Source organism: Sinocyclocheilus grahami, unplaced genomic scaffold (genome assembly GCF_001515645.1).
Source record: "Sinocyclocheilus grahami isolate Dianchi unplaced genomic scaffold, SAMN03320097.WGS_v1.1 scaffold250.1, whole genome shotgun sequence".
Lineage (NCBI taxonomy): Eukaryota > Metazoa > Chordata > Actinopteri > Cypriniformes > Cyprinidae > Sinocyclocheilus > Sinocyclocheilus grahami.
This window is the reverse complement of record NW_015505429.1, coordinates 448,125-464,897: the sequence shown is the minus strand read 5'-3', so window position 1 is coordinate 464,897 and position 16,773 is coordinate 448,125. Positions and strand designations below refer to the sequence as shown.

Sequence of the window (16,773 nt, the reverse complement as noted above, 5' to 3'; positions counted from 1 at the left end):
TATTTTTGTATATATTTTGTGTGTGTGTGTGTGTGTGTGTGTGTGTGTGTGTGTGTGTGTGTGTGTGTAACATTATTTCTGTTTGTGTAATTGGAATACATCACATTATATTTGTTGGCATAAATTTTGTTAATGCTTGTAGAATGTTTTAGGATTATAACAACTTGTTTTCAGAATATGTTGCTTAAAATTGCTGCAGATTCATATGCATTATTCTTGAAACATGACTTTTGAATTGTGAATTATTTACACTACTGGTCAAAATGTTTTAATAATTAGGATTTTTAAATATTTTTTAAAGAAGTGCTTACCAATGCTGTTTATTTGATTAAAAATAAAGGAAATACAATAGAATTGTGAAATATTATTACAATTTACAATAACTGTTTTCTACGTGAATATATTTTAAAATGTAATTTATTCATATGATGTAAAGCTGAATTTTCAGCATCATTACTCCAGTCTTCAGTGTCACATAATCTTTCAGAAATTATTCCACAAAAAATATTAAGCAGAACAACTATTTTCAACTTTACTAATAATAAGAAATAAATTCTTGAACAGCAAATCAGCCTATTAGAATGATTTCTGAAGGATCATGTGACACTGAAGACTGGAGTAATGATGCAAAAAAATGCAGCTTTCTCAATTGAAAAGTCATATTTCAAGAATGATGCATATTAATTTTATGCAATAAAGCCTGAAAACAATTTGTTATAACTTGGTGCTGCATTACAGTAATAAATCATGTTTAAAATACATTCAAATAGAAAACAGTTCCTTTAAATTGCAATAATAGTTCACAATTTTAGTTTCACTATATTTTTTTACAGACTGTAACATTGTGAATCACACCGATTCCTTGTCAATCTAAAAGTCCACAGCCCTAGTTTGTATCCGTACCGTCAGAATACTGTAGTTGCCCCGGACATACTCTCCTCTAGCTGTCACCACCCCGGTCTCAGGATGAATATCAAACTGATCCTCACTGCTGTCTTCCAGACTGTACTTGATCATGCCGTTGGGCCCCACATCGTCATCACGAGCCACCATCCTGTAGATCTCCTGAGGCTCAGCCGTGCTCTGTCGCTCAGGGAGTTTTACCTGGAAAAGCTTATGGCTGAACTGAGGGCTATTATCATTCTCATCCAGGACTTCAATGACTACGGTTGCAGTCGAGCTTAATGGAGGGGCCCCTTTATCTGATACCACGACCTAAACAACGGCAGGTGAGGGAAACATCATGTGCACAAATCAAAAATGCATTTATCTTTAAATAAATTTTTTGGTGTTCCAGTGGCTCAGTGGTAGAACATAATTTCAATTTCAAATCAAATGTAATTTTTTATGGGTGAAAAAAGGTTTTCAAAAGCACCCCCTTTTATTATTACCAAGTATTAACCACACTACAAATATGCTTCATGTACTTCACCCAAAATGAAATGCGGTTACTTTTTATAAGATACATTTCAAGTGAATCTTCATGCATTTCTTTACCACACAACAACGGTGCCATATCAAATGATTCAAACTGATCATGTTTGATTAGTGGACCAGATCAACCAGTTTGTTGAAAAGAAAAAAAAACTGACTCAAAAGAGTGATTCGCTCACAAATTGGACAGATCTGGTTCTCTGATTCAACACTGACTCAATGGTTTGGTCACAATGGATCTGAAGTTAACAGCACACTTGAGGAAATGATTATGAGTGAATCATTTTACATTTCCGTCTGTTCAGCACTCAAAACTTGGCTTGGCTTCAGACGACTTAAAATAAATCATATATACATTTATCATGCTTTTTTTGTCATTTTGGAGCTTATGGACACTGTGAATTGTTGTATAGCAAAGACGCACCTGAATATTATTCAAAATTTCTCCTTTATGTGTAACTTACAATCATCCCTGTAAGACTATAATACATAACAAGACACTGGAAACACAAACCGCAACATGTTCTCAGCAATCAGCCAGACAAATGCTCAGGCCTGAGGTTCATGACCTAGTAAACCGAAGGAAGCAAGTGAACCAACCTCAATGATATGCTCTGCTTTTTGTTCCCGGTCCAGGGGAGCAAGGGTGCTGATCACACCTAAACAAACACAGAGGAAGAACAGACAGGCTGATCAATGCCACCAGCTTCAGATGGATGGCACACCTGTTCATTCACCGCAGGCTGCCCGTTTTACTTTCCCTTCCCACAGCTTTGTTTTTAAACCTTTTTTGTTTTGTTCCACTGTTTATACTAGGTCAACCTGTGGTATACAAGCCGTGGGAACAACGGTTAATATTCACGTCTGTGTCAGTGAAGATTTAGCCATCACTGACGTAGACCAAAATACCAGACTTCCCAGTTGCCAAGAAACTGACAGAAAATGAGCCACCGGTTTAAGAGCCACTGAAGTGTTGTGAATTAGTACAAGAGGTTTTCAGACACCTTTTTAAAACTGGGTGTTAGGGGCTTGGTTAAGTGTGCTCCATGGATCAACAGCTGATTTAAGGGCGGACAAAATGCACCAGTGACAGTGGTTTACCACCACTGCAATAAACACTTAAGAGTGTCGTTTCAGTAGACGAGGGCTGGCAGGGACCCACAGTGTCTTGTGCAGCACTCAAAACAAACCCTGCTGGGCTTTTATGACGGCCTGTATTTAGGCAGGCAATCCTGAAAGTGTGGTTTTGGCATTAATGCTCACCTGTGGAAAGATTGCTCTATCGTGCATGGGACAATAGGCAAATGCATGGATTAAAAGCACGTCTTTAGCACTTTCAGCATGCCAAAAAAATTACAAAACAACCCTTTTTGTCTCGATTCTTGTGTTTTAATCTCCCCTAGAGCATTTGGCTTTTGATAATGTAAACTCAGTTCCCAACCCACACAAGAAATATTTGGCTTGCCTGCGTACTCACTAGAAAGAGTTCATATTCGATAAATGCAATGGTTTAGTGGTGCTAAGCTGTTAAGGCGGTTAGCTTAGTCACAGTGTTCTTTCTAGTGATTAGTCATCTCAGTCCGTCCTGTCCTGACATGGAGCGCCAAAAAAACTGTAGTCCCTTTAGCCCTGAGGGAAGCAGGCTAAACCGCACTGGAGTGTGATTTGTTGCTGTCTCTGCTGGCTCTTGAGATGAAGCATTGATTATATTACACTTTTATATTCATTTAGCATTCTCATTGATCCTCTTGGACTATACAGTGCATGCATACAATATTCATAGAGATCTCTTTTAAAAGTAATGCTTCACACCGGTTGGGTTTTTGACAGAACTTTTCACCTCAAGCTTCCAGCTAAACCCTCCAGCACTATAACAATGGAAATGCAAACATCTACATTTTTTAAACATCTACAAATGAACATTTCAGTTTGGTAGATCCTTCATATAATATAACCCAACCCCCTGTCTTGTTTGTAATCCTTGACTATTAGCTCAGGGTGGGGCATATGAAACAACAAAGAGACAGGACTTAGTAAAGACAAGTGCGAGCTTGCAACGCTGGTTAATTTTCAGCGAATTTTCATAGCTAGTGTTCAAAGGCTAGGTTGAGCTGCAAAAAGGGTCAGAGGTGTTGAGGTTTGTGTGACTGCTTAACAACTGTCCTCACCCTTGACATAAAATGACACACACTGATCATAGTATTCACAGTAATTAGAGGTCCTATTCATTGTGCCCTTCAACGAGGCATACCACTCTTATAAAAAACATGTGCTTAGACATGTTTTATCAATCCATCAAAGATTGCACGACATGAATCACCAACTTGTGCCATTTCATCATTCTCATAAAAAGCCAAAACTGATGAACAAGTACTTTCTGATGGACCATTTGAATTATAGAGTTTACCTGTTTTTGCGTCAATGGTGAAATATATGCGTTGAGAATCTAGGATCTGGAAAGCGAGCTTCCCCTCAGAGGACTTGTCTATGTCTGTGGCAGATACTTTTAGCACAGATTTGTCCTTTGGCAAATTCTCTTGCACTGAGCCAAAGTAAACAGGCTGGGACAGCTCAGGGGGATTGTCATTAATATCCCAAACTTCGATGTAGACCTCGGTCCAGGATACCAGTGGTACAGTGCCCAGATCTTTTGCATAAACTGTCAGCCAATAGTGTGGCACGGCTTCACGATCCAGAAGGCCTGCGGTCCGAATAACACCTGCAAAAATGTAATTGTCTAGAATCACTAACCGATAGCAACAGCAATATACTGCACATTTAACAATAAATGTGTGCTTGTCTTCATATAATGTTAAACATTCGGTTATACATTATTTTAAGGACCAATTCTCACTATTAACTAGTTTCTTATTAGCATGCATATTACTAGCATTTCAGATGTTTATTAGTACTTATAAAGCACATATTAATGCCTTATCCTGCATGACCATATTTTAGATCCCTTAACCTTACCCCATACCTAAACTTAAAGGGATAGTTCACCCAAAAAGGAAAATTCTGTCATTAATTACTCACCTTCATGTCGTTCTAAACCCATAAGACCTTCGTTCATCTTCGGAACACAAATTAAAATATTTTTGATGAAATCCAAGAGCTTTCTGACCCTCCATAGACAGTAATGCAACTGAAATGTTCAAGGCCCAGAAAGGTAGTAAGGACATCACTGAAATAGTCCATGCGACATCTGTTGTTCAGCCTTAATTTTATGTCCATGTGACATCAGTGATCTCTTAAAAATCATAAAATTAAGGTTGAACCACTGATGTCACATAGACTATTTTAACGATGTCCTTACTACCTTTCTGGGCCCTGAACATGGTAGTTGTGTTGCTGTTTATGGAGGGTCAGAAAGCTCTCAGATTTCATTAAAAAATATCTTAATTTGTGTTCCGAAGATGAACGAAGGTCTTACAGGTTTGGAACAACATGAGGGTGAGTAATTAATGACAGAATTAATTTTTCTGGGTGAACTATCCCTTTATCAACTAACTTACTAACTATTAATAAACAGCAAATTAGTAGTTCATTGAGGGAAAACTAAAAGTGAACATGTGTTCCCTAATCTAAAGTATTATCAAACATTCATTACAAGTATCAACATTTGTTTTTTTGTCCTTTAATTCTAAAATCACTTCATCATACAATGTGCACAAGAACTGCAAAACTCAGCCCAATAATTATGTAGTCAAAGAATAATAGTTTATGTAATGTAACAAATGTTATTGGCAAATACCTAATATCTTTCAACGTGCAGGAGAAAGTTATGTATCATTTTGTCTTTACATATGTTTGGTATGCCTAATGACTGATCTGTAAATGTTTGAACATGCAGTGTTGACCCAACATGCTTAAGGCAGGTGCTGTAATAGAAAAGGTCAGCAATATCCATGAGGTATTTTTCTATCTAGGTAAAGCATGTGAGACGTGTTGTAATCAAAATCATACCTGTTTCTTCATCAATTGTGAAGACGCCAAGCCCTGAGCCATCATGGATGTAATATCTGACTACTCCATCTCGTCCCAGGTCGTTATCTACAGCGGTTAGTGTCAATACTGAGGTTCCTACTGTAGCATCCTCCATAATGGCTGCGTTATGCACAAACTGGGTAAAGAGGGGCCGGTTCAGGTTTTCGTTTACATCTAACACTTCAACCTCAATGAAGCATGAAGATGATAAAGACCGGGGCTTTCCGTGGTCTACAGCTCGAACTGTTAGATTATACGACTGCTGCTTCTCAAAGTCCAGTTCACGCTCCAGAGTCAAGCACCCTGTGGATGTATCCAGGAAAAATGCCCCTGCTTCACTGTTCTTTAGGTTGTAGCTTATAAGACCTCCGCTCTCCAGATCTAAATCAAAGCTTTCGACCCACAACAGCACTGTGCCTGGAGGAACATCCTCAGGAACTTTGATCCTGTAGATTGTAGGTACAAACTTTGGAGGATTGTCATTGATGTCCTCCAGGACGACCACCAGATCTGTAAATGAGAAAAGCCGTGGGTCCAGTTTGGCTTGATCTCTGGCCTCAATTGTTATGTCGTATCTGCTAAAGGTCTCTCTGTCTAAAGGCCCAGTTACCTTCACCACCCCTGTGACTTCATCAATCTTGAACAAATCGGTGAAGGTTAGCAATGAAAATGTAAATGCTCCATTGTCTTCAGAATCAAAATCGACTGCATTGACTTTGAATATGCTTTTGTCAACCTCTGTGTTTTCTGGGATGTTCACAACATATCTTGGCTGAGAAAATAACGGAGGATTATCGTTTGCATCAAGAACGTTAACAGCAAGAAGCTTCCATGTAGAGGCTTGTGGAGATCCCAGATCATACACGGTTATGTTGAGAATGTAAAACTCTTTTTGCTCTCTATCCAAAGTACTGACTACCTGCAGTTCACCTGTGTTCATGTCAATAGTAAAACATCCATCCTCATTTCCACTGGAAATTGCATAGACAAGCTTTCCGTTAAAGCCAGAGTCATTGTCAGTGGCATTAAACTGCAACACAGATCTATCGAGAGCAAAGTCTTCCCTGATGTCGATTGAGCTTGGTGTGCCTGCGATAAACTTTGGAGAGTGCTGGTTAATTATATGAACGTCTGAGATATACTCTTCTTCTTTGGCGTTGAGAGACGGTTTAAATGACTCAATAAGCTTCTCTGTCAACTGCCTTGTAATTCCGGTCTCCTCACAATGTGTGGTGGCGACTTCGCCCTTGCTTGTGATACGCACAGTCACGGTGTTGGGGTCAGCACTATATTTGCCATCTGTTGCTGTTATTTTAAGTATATAAAAAGGATTTTCTGTGCCTTCGTACTTTGAGGGAATTGCCCTAGCAAGTTTAATGGAGCCAGAAACGGGGTTAATTGTAAACAGTCCGTCATCATTCCCAGACTCTATCCTGTATATGATCTGCTGCAGCTCATCCAGATCGAGTGCTGATATCTCTGCAATACTCTCCCCCACAGCAAAGTCTCGGGGTATGGAGGCATTGCATGCCACCCGCTCAAACACTGGAACATTGTCGTTGACGTTGGTCATGGTGATGGTTGCGGAGCATTCGCTTACTCTGTTGAAAGGGCTTCCGCTATCAGAGGCCCAGATTCTCAGGTGGTACCATCTCTTCATAAGCTCATAATCAAACTCCTGAGAGGTCGAAATCACACCGGTCAGCGGGTCTATATTGAAAGGAACTGGACTTGTGTTTGCTACAGAATATGTTACAAAACCATTGTTATCTTTGTCCACATCAATAGCAGAGACAGCCAAGATGCTTGTTCCGATCGGGAAGTTTTCAGGCAGAGAAGCCTGGTATGAGGGCAACGTGAACCTGGGGGCATTATCGTTTTCATCAATTATATCCACAACGACACGGGTAAACGCTTCTCCATCATTTGCTGTGACATCAAACTCATAGTGAGTGTGCTTTTCAAAGTCAAGAGTCTGAGAAGTCATTATCACACCAGTTTTGGCACTGATTTTGAATTTATAGCTATCCGGGTTTTCTTTGATGCTGTAGGTTATATTTTTGAAACTAAAACCTACAGATACTCTAACTACGTGACTTTTCGGTGGAGAAAATTCACTGAGAGTGACGTAATAGAGTTCTTGTTCGAATGCCAAAGGTTTAACTTGAGGAGGAGGAGGTATATGCACGGTTTTTATAGGCGTTAGCAAAGGAGGGTTTCTTCTGTCTTTGGCTTGCAGGGAAATGTTTAGTCCAAATGGGTTTTGCGACCAATCAATCCATTTTGTTGAGACCAATTGAAATCCACCATCATGCAACGTCGATGGAATAATCTGAAAGCACTTCAGCGGATCCCCTTCAACTATACTTAAAGATGCCACTTTCTCCTTTTCCTTGGGTTCCGTTTTGATGTTCACACTTATTTTGTCGTCATCCGTATGTGGAGTCACTGCACTGGTGGGTGTGACGAGGGTAAAGTTTTCTGTCACAGTTTGTATGGCCACAACAACCTTTGCAACATTTCCAAACTTCTGCACACCAGAGATTTTCTTTGTCCTGTCCTCTGCCAGCACAGTCAGCTCATACCTGTCTCTCTGACTGGCGTCAAGCGTCTTGATAAGTGTAACGGTCCCTGTGAAAGGATCAACGGCAAAGGGGTGTGATCTAGTGGTGAATGAGTAATAAAATTCTGCGTTGCTGCCAATATCAGCATCCGTTGCGCTCACTCTCACCAGACTTGACTTGATTGGTGTGTCTTCTTTGATTAGAGCATGATAAGAGGCAGGGTAGAAGAGTGGTTTCAGATCATTTGTGTCAAGCACTTGGATCGATACCTTTGTTCTAGCTCGGTTGTCATAGGTGCTTTCGGTAGCCTCGACGGTGAGAGTGTAAATGTTTCGTACCTCTCTGTTCAGCACAGCTGAGTAACTGCTTCGGGTTTTGATTCTCAGAAAGCAGAAATCTCCTACGGTTACCTCCTCGGCTTTGAAAAGGCCATCGTCATCTCCAGAGACAATCTTGTACTTAACGTCCCAGAAGGGATCAGATAGTATGATGCCCATTCGGACCGGGCTCTCCGTATAAGTCCTGGGGGCAGAGTTCTCATTAATGCTGGCATTATACAAATGATGGGTGAACCTCAGCAGAGAGTTGTCTTTAACCAGGCTCCCCTGACATCTGGTTAGCATTCCTAGGACTGCTATGACGATGAGAATTATGGCTGTGTCTGTGAAAGCCATTCTCACTGTCTCAACCTGGACCCGCAGACCTGAAGAGAAGGAAAAAAAATATTTTAAACTCCTTTTTTTCTGGCAAGTAGACCACAACATGGTTTTACCATGAGCTGATATGCCAAAGTAATATTACAATGATCATTATCTAACCACATACCGAAACTAAAAAGCACAAAACACACACGCATACTCATCTCATTGTGTTTCACCTAGTTAAAGACCATAGTCGGGTACTTTTTGTCCCGTTTTGACATGCCTTGACAAGCTACATTACATTTAACCGTGAGAAGAGCACCAGAACTCTTTAAACCAGGTGATACATTTTCACATAGTTGAGCCAGGTTTCTTTAACTGCAAGTCAACTACAATTAGCATATGAAAATGGGTTTTGTAACTTATAAACTAAACTACATTGGGTTGCTATTCAAATCGGGTACCAAAATTATTTATTTTGGGGGCGACTGACATTGAGCTTCCCTTCCTCACACTCTTGTTCGACAGCAATTTTTAGCGACAAGATTTAGCCCAATGTTTCATATCCCACCCAGTTTCAAATAAACTTACAATTTATTCTTTATTAAACACTAAAACAAATATGGTAACACTTTAGTATAGGGACCAATTGTCACTATTAACAAGTTGCTTATTAGCTATTATTAACATATTGGCTGTTTATTAGTACTTATAACGCACATATTTTACATGAACATATTCTACATCCCTAATCCTACCCAATACCTAAACTTAACAACTACTTTACAACTATTAATAGGCAGCAAATTAGGAGTTTGAGGCAAAAGTAATATTTAATGGTTTGTTAATGGCGAGAATTGGACCTTAAAATAAAGTGTGACCATATATTTTTGCTTTGGAGCCATGAAAATGCATGTCTTTAGTTTAATTTCTTTTTTCTTTTTTTTCAGTTAAATTAGCTTGAATTTCAAATATTAAGATATTTCAGATGTTTTTACTTAAAAGTTAGCACACTGACTGAAAGTGTACTTTGTGAGGTGCCAAATATTGTATTGCATTAACTCCCAAAAACGGATTGTTATGCCCCTGATTTAACTACAAAGACTGTGTGACACCAGGTTAAAAAAAAAAAGGAGACTGTAGAGAATTAAAAGCAAGCTGAACTAATTTACGCTTATTTAAACTAGTATTCTCTGTCAGCCTGTATACTTATGTAGATGTATGATAACAGTTCTAACTGCCATAAATCTCTCTAGATGGGGGTGGGGGAAATGTAGCCATATTTCCCAGAACGCATCAATGGGATAGAGGTAGTAACAGAGAATGAATCTGTCCCATACTGGTTAGACTTAAATAAAACCTGCATTTCTGTGTGGGTTTCAGCAATAATGCTACTTAACTCTTTTGAAATCTCCTGAAATCCAACAGGTAAGAGTTGTGAAATCCCTCAGGGTGAGTCTGTTAGCAGTAGGCTGTGCAGTGTGCTGCTCTCCAGCCTACACTCTCACAGCCCAGGCGGCACGCACTTGGATCAGGTTTCACAATCAGTTCTCACTTTGCCAGTTTTGTTAGATTTAATGACATTTAAGGATACTGTGAACAGTTCAGCATGCTTGCACGTCTTGTAATGGTACTAAATCAAACTTTACATGCAGCAAGCACTAATAACACTCAAGAATGTCACATCAAAACAAACTGTAGCATGTGTTAAAGCACCACAAGTAAGCCAACAAAGTGCAGTCTTCAACTATTGCACGTACTGCAATTTTTCATACTCTACAGGAGTTCTTATTACTTTCCCTGCACGATCAGTGCTTTGTGATGCATGGATTACTATAGGATTACACTAGCTCTTGCTGTTGGTTTATTGTTTGCAAAAGTTGTGGCCAGAGCCAAGCATCAACATGCCCACAGATGCGTCATTGTTAACAGAACAGCTAGTTCGGCGGTGCTGAGGCATTACGGATGACGTGGAATTGAACTTCCTCCCAAAAAGTTTTTGAACTGCCTGCTAATTAGATTATGATAAATGCAGTTATCTTTGTTTAAAGCAAAGCAATGAATGCATTTTTTTTTCTGTCGTATTCTATCTAGTTTAAATCCTTTTCTCAAAAAAAAAGTATTGCTCAAAAATCTTTACAACATTTTCGTGTGTGAGCTGGTTCCCCATCTGTCGATGGATACATACGTGAGGACCTCACATAAATTTCCTCACATCCACACCTAGTGCCACAGGGAGGCAATTATCTAAATTGCTAGAAGGGCTTCAGAGAATGGATAGTTTAGACAAATGGCTTAAACCCAGTTTACTTGGACCTGGACATTTAAGGTGGCCACCTTCTTGTTATCGTCAAGGTGTCCACCTTCATCTATAACCCCCTTGTACCACAAAATGTTCAATATGTAATCAGCTCAGTGTTCAATATATAATCTCTAATGAGCACACCACGTTAAAGGCCTTGATGGATGAGATGTGAAATTGCTATGTATATTTACGAAGAAATAATATTTCATATTGACCGAGATTAGTATTACCTTAGGCCCCCAGTCAAAATGTGTTAGAATAGAGGAGAGCTTCTGTTTGTGTTTTAGATGACAAGTCGAACATTTGAATTAACAATAATAATATAAAAAGAACATTAGTATGTGCTTTAATAACTAATTTTTATAAACACACAGACCTGTGAAATGCACTTGCACAGTCTTCTCATTTGTAATTACTAGCACCGTTTTGTTTGCACCAATATTTAAAATACTTTTATCTGTATTTAGAAAATGAAAAACACTTTATTTTAAGGACCGATTCATGCATATTATTATCATATTGGCTGATTATTAGTACTTATAAAGCACATATTAATGCCTTATTCTGAATGACCATATTTTAGATACCTTAATCCTAAATTTAAGAACTGCCTTACTAACTATTAATAAACAGAAAATTAGAGGAGTTTATTGAGGCAAAAGTTGTAGTTAATAGTGAGAATTGGACCTTGAAATACAGTGTGATCACACAATTGCAACACTTGTGACAGCCCAAAGAAATGCTTACCACAGCAAAATAATAAGATTTATAAAATCCCACAAAGCACCACCAACACACTTTTGGATGTAGATTAAAATCCACGAACAGAAAGTTCAGCAAACTGACACCGCATGCCTGACATCTCAGAAACTCACCTGAGGTCCTCGACTGCTGCTATGCATAAAACTTTTCCCAAAGTCCTCACACCTTTGGTATGTCAGCATTCCCGTGCGGAAATAAATCGAATCGCTTTTCATCCATAATGAATACTAAAACTCTGCCAGAAAAGCCAGTGTTGATGGTTCCAGCTAATTTAGCCTGTTCACGAGACTAAAGAGTTGCAAGGCTGTTGAGACACCTCATTCCCTGAGGAATCAGGTTGATCTTCTCCTCCCCAATCCTGATGACACTGTCCCTCCCTCTGAAACCCTCCCCCTCGCCCTAAACTCAGCCCAACACCCGTCAACCATCAGCCAGGCACACAGATTGGAGGCGTTTTTACCCTTTCTCTCTCTCTCTCTGTCTGTCTTTTTGTTTGTTTTAGCCTTTGGGCGAGGTAGACCTCCAAGTTTTACACAAAGTCCCGTTCAAAGTAAGCACACAGCTCATAGGTTTCATATTGCTGAGTACAGTACAGAGTCTCTGCTTTGTGCTAGATGCAGTCACCTCAATGCTTTTGAAGTCTGTGGACAAAATATGGAAACAGTCTTAAAAAAATTAGTGGCTGATTAACTCACGAAAGCTAAACACGAAACCGCTCCAACGGATACCAGAAGGCAATTACCTATTATTAGTGCTAGCGCTACTGCTAACAGCCTGAAGCACATAGCCTTTGTTTGACTGTTATGTAAACAGAGATCACCGTTCACACTCAGGCTACCTATAGTGTAATGCATATCATGTTGAGACGCAAGGTGATCAGCATTTCTTTAGCAGATTCCCCAATTAAAAGTTCTCCACAGTCACAGACCCAAAATTGATTCAGAACTGTACGTTGAGGTACGACAGCACTTTTTCGTCCAGCTACCCGCCAGAGATGATGCAAGCAGACCCCACTCTCTGTGCCAAGATCTGCCGTGGAGCGAGAGAGGATGAGCACATGGAGCAGGCACGGCCCACAAATAAAACTCAACAGACGGTGGGCACCGGGCCACCGGCAGCAGGTGGACTTCGCCGAAGTGCATTTTGAGGATGAAGTGAAAAATGTGCAACCCTAAGGGCACGAGAGAAAGCCACATGCATCTATATTTCACAATGCTTCTTATTTGGACAGTTTTATGAGTGGATTAAGCATGTTCACATCAGTATTTAGTGACATCCTGTCTTTTGAGAGCTTGTGGACTGGCATGATTTCACACCATATCTTGATAATGGATCAATCATCACTTACAAGGATGAAAACCAAGCCCCTTAATCCTAGGATCCACAAACTAAAAGATACAAAGCATTTCTTGACACAGTCTCAGAACGAAGCGTTCACTATCAGTCAGCAGAAAAAGTAGACTTGAGTGACAGCTCTGTTTTATCTGCCTCCTCTCAGATAATGTGTTGACCTTCTCATTGTGTGCTTCTCTGATTCTTTGTGTCCTCATTTGCCTTGAATTTACATTAACTGTCAGAGGTCTGTGAAGGAGTGAAACAGAGTGTGTCGTTGTGTTCAGCTTCCCTTAAAAAAACGCTAAACTTTAATTAAGTCATTGTACTCACTCAGCATGTGAATATTTGTCACCATCAGTCTTTCCAGACATGGTGTGTCAGTTTTTAAAAAGCCTTTTCAGGATCAGGAGTGATGATGTACAGTCCCATAATAATAAGCAAATAAATGGATATTGACAGACACTTCATTATTTCTTATTTCTTTCTAATGGCTATTAGCAGACTTTGAATTTCTCTGTGATATTTCTCTATGATTATGTGTAGGCTATATTTATGCAATAATGTTTAAGGGGTCATAGGATGCCCATTTTCCACAAGTTTATATGATTCTTTGGGTCTTAATGAAAAGTCTGTAAAATAGTTTGGTTAAAATTTCTCAATGGTAGTGTAAAAAACACCTTTTTTACCCTGTCAAAAACAGCTCTTTTCAGATCAAGCTTTTTGTTTTGTAGCATTTTCCTTTAAATGTTAATGAGCTCTGCTGACCCCGCCCCTCTCTTCCCAGCTGCTCTCAGAGAGACTGTTTACTTTAGCCGCATTCATGGTGAAACTTGCTAATTAGCACATTATTAGGAAAGGCGCTTTGCAAAGATTCATTAAAAAACATTATACTCACATCTTCTGTAGATGAGGCTGGATCATGAATGATTCGCGCGAACATAGATGCATTTATGTAGATCCGGGGAGCATTCCCTTCAGAAACAAATGTAACATTAATCCACTGCGAGTTCAGATGTCTGGAGTAAATGACGACTGCTGTGTTCATTATTACATCCAACAACAGAACACCTCAATCGCTTAGGAGTCATTCTTGTCTACATCTGCTCCGGCGGTGAAACAATGGCGGACTGATGACAGTCACTCAGGGCGGAGCTAAGGTAAGACACCAGTCCAGTCTGTGCTGAAACGCTGCTGTCAATCAAACTATCGTGGGAGGGGCCTGTCTGTGTGACGTCACACAGACAGACATCTGAGATCGGCTCGATTTGAGAAAGGGGAAAACATTTAACCAGATTTTTAAAAAACACTGGGTGGATTTTTATCATTATCATTATTAAAAAAGGGTGGTTGTGTACACACACTGCCAACACACATTTCAGTTCAAACAACTTGTAAATGTGCATGTAGCATCCTATGACCCCTTTAAAGTACATATGAATGGACGGATGAAATTTTGCACTAATATTAATTTTAAAAAATAGTTTAAACGTACTTTTAAATAATTTAAACTGAACGGACTGGAGTGTGTTTGAATTTTACATTTACAAATTTTTAATTAATATTATTTTGATGTCCAATATCAATTAATACTGTTCATGTACATATAAAGCTACATGATATAAAAATAGCAAACCACCTAGCTATCAATTTTTTTAAATACATGTTTTTATTTTATAAAATGTTTTATTTTATAAATTACCTTTTGAGAAAGATAAATCATAACACAAACAACAACAATACAAACTCTAACAAGAAGCACTTATTTTTAATAAACTGAAAAAGATAAGTAAATACTGCACACACACATATTTGTATGAGTATTTTGTTTACTTACAATTTTGAAGTTAGCATCTTTAACTTTTCAATTACGATATACAGTACACTGATCTATATGATACATCCACAAACACAACAGTTTTTTTCTGCCCCAAACTGGCCTAAAAATAATTTCTTTTTGTTTATCAGTCTCATCTGCACTCTTCCCAGCAGCCACTGGGGCATGAATAATTAATATGGTTGCAGTGTTTGATCGTTTTCCAGTTTTAATTGCATTGTCGTTGTTGTGTTGTGTCATTACATTTAGTAACAAGTTGGCTTGTAATGTCATGAGTTTGTCCCTGTACTCAAAATGATCAGTTACATAATTGTTTTCCTTTTCATGTACCAAGTACTGTTCACAGCATTTTAATGTACTTCCTAAATATTTGTTGTCTCTCGAGTGTCTGTGTGATGAGGGTTCATCAGATGTTGTCAACCGATAATTACTTTCCTCTCAATGACAAACAGCTCTAATAAATGAAGCAGGCAATACAACAGTTTAAAACCGAAGAGGCTACAGTTTTTTTCAAGTTGGAAACAATATAGAAATACTCAAAAACAAACAAATGTCTACAAATAAACTGCTAATGTTTGCAGTCTACTGAGTAATAGCTTACATGACTAATGTGGAGAGGAAGTGCTATAAACCACTGTTCATATTTACTGGCTGGCAGACAGACCTGGTTGTTTGTCCATCAAAGTAAAGGAGCAGATGAATGACTGAAATTCACAACTGTCTGCACCCTGTAAACAGTATCCTGCATTTACTGACCACATGGCTGTCAGGCTTGTCAGGAGACTCTTCAGCTGTGGGTCAGTCTTCATTTCTGGACAGTTCAGTCACAATCAGCAGGTATTACAGTTTTGTTTTTTCTTGCTTAGTATTTTTAAAGGGATATTTAAAGAGGTGGTTGACTGTTTTTTTTTCTAGGCTTGATTGTGTTTATGGGGTGCAGTCTAACGTGTTAATGCTTTGTTTTTTTAAAAACGCATTATTTTTCACATAATTTACCTTTATTCCACATCACTCTGTCCCTTCTCTGAGAAACGGGCTGATCATTTCCTTCTTTTATTCTTCCAGTGTGTTGTGATTGGCTAAACTGCTTCTACTGCTTAACGTCCCGCCCCTCACATCGGCAGCATTGCTCCGGTTGTATTGTAAACAACTGCATCGTTAATGTCGCTTATCAGTTTGAGCCCGATTGACAAGCAGAGGATATTATTGAAGAGGATCGTGCAGAACCTGTGCAAGCACTGCTCTTAATGGTAGGCCTATGTTTTTTGTTGTCTCATACTTTTAGATATGCTGTTATTTGTAAATGCTGCTGCTTATGTTAGCTTTTAATATACGGTTTTATCCTGATTAAAGCTTTAATACAGTACGGCAACTGCACGCGCATCTATGTTTAAAGGGGTCATATGATGCTGCTAAAAAGAACATTATTTTGTGTATTTGGTGTAATGAAATGTGTTTATGCAGTTTAAGGTTCAAAAAACACATAATTTTCCACATACTGTACATTATTGTTTCTCCTCTATGCCCCGCCTTTCTGAAACGCATCGATTTTTACAAAGCTCATCGTTCTGAAAAAGCGAGGTGTGCTGTGATTGGCCAGCTATCCAGTGCATTATGATTGGCCGAATACCTCAAGCGTGTGACGGAAATGCTACGCCCCTCACCATACTGTGATGCCCTGTCAGGCCGGAGTGATGATTCAAAAACATGAAAACCCTTTATAAACGAGCCATTCATTGCATCCAGTGGGGACATAATTATGGATTATAATGACTGTCTTTTTACGCGTTGCATCGCACCGCGTAAACATAAACCATGTCTGCATTTGTGATCGGAGAAATGACAAACAACAAGCCCTACTCTACACTGCCCAAAAAACTCGCTTTAAATATATAAAATATAAAAACTCTT

The 16,773-nt window shown here is 39.0% G+C and overlaps 1 protein-coding gene across 2 annotated transcripts in view; it reads right to left on the bottom strand.

Annotated features, from left to right (window-relative positions):
• The window catches only part of LOC107598317 (protocadherin Fat 2-like), a 46,569-nt gene extending 34,525 nt beyond the window's left edge, over nucleotides 1-12,044 (bottom strand). Inside the window, exons 1-5 of one of the 2 annotated variants that reach the window (XM_016289613.1) lie at nucleotides 11,807-12,044; nucleotides 5,401-8,688; nucleotides 3,842-4,153; nucleotides 2,035-2,093; nucleotides 904-1,215 (exon numbers count right to left, since the gene is read on the bottom strand). In XM_016289613.1, the coding sequence (XP_016145099.1) occupies nucleotides 904-1,215; nucleotides 2,035-2,093; nucleotides 3,842-4,153; nucleotides 5,401-8,659 (3,942 nt within the window). In that variant the 5' untranslated portion in view covers nucleotides 8,660-8,688; nucleotides 11,807-12,044. The remainder of the gene's footprint in view (nucleotides 1-903; nucleotides 1,216-2,034; nucleotides 2,094-3,841; nucleotides 4,154-5,400; nucleotides 8,689-11,806) is intronic. The other variant, XM_016289614.1, reaches the window with a different exon arrangement.
• Nucleotides 12,045-16,773: the final 4,729 nt, after the last annotated feature.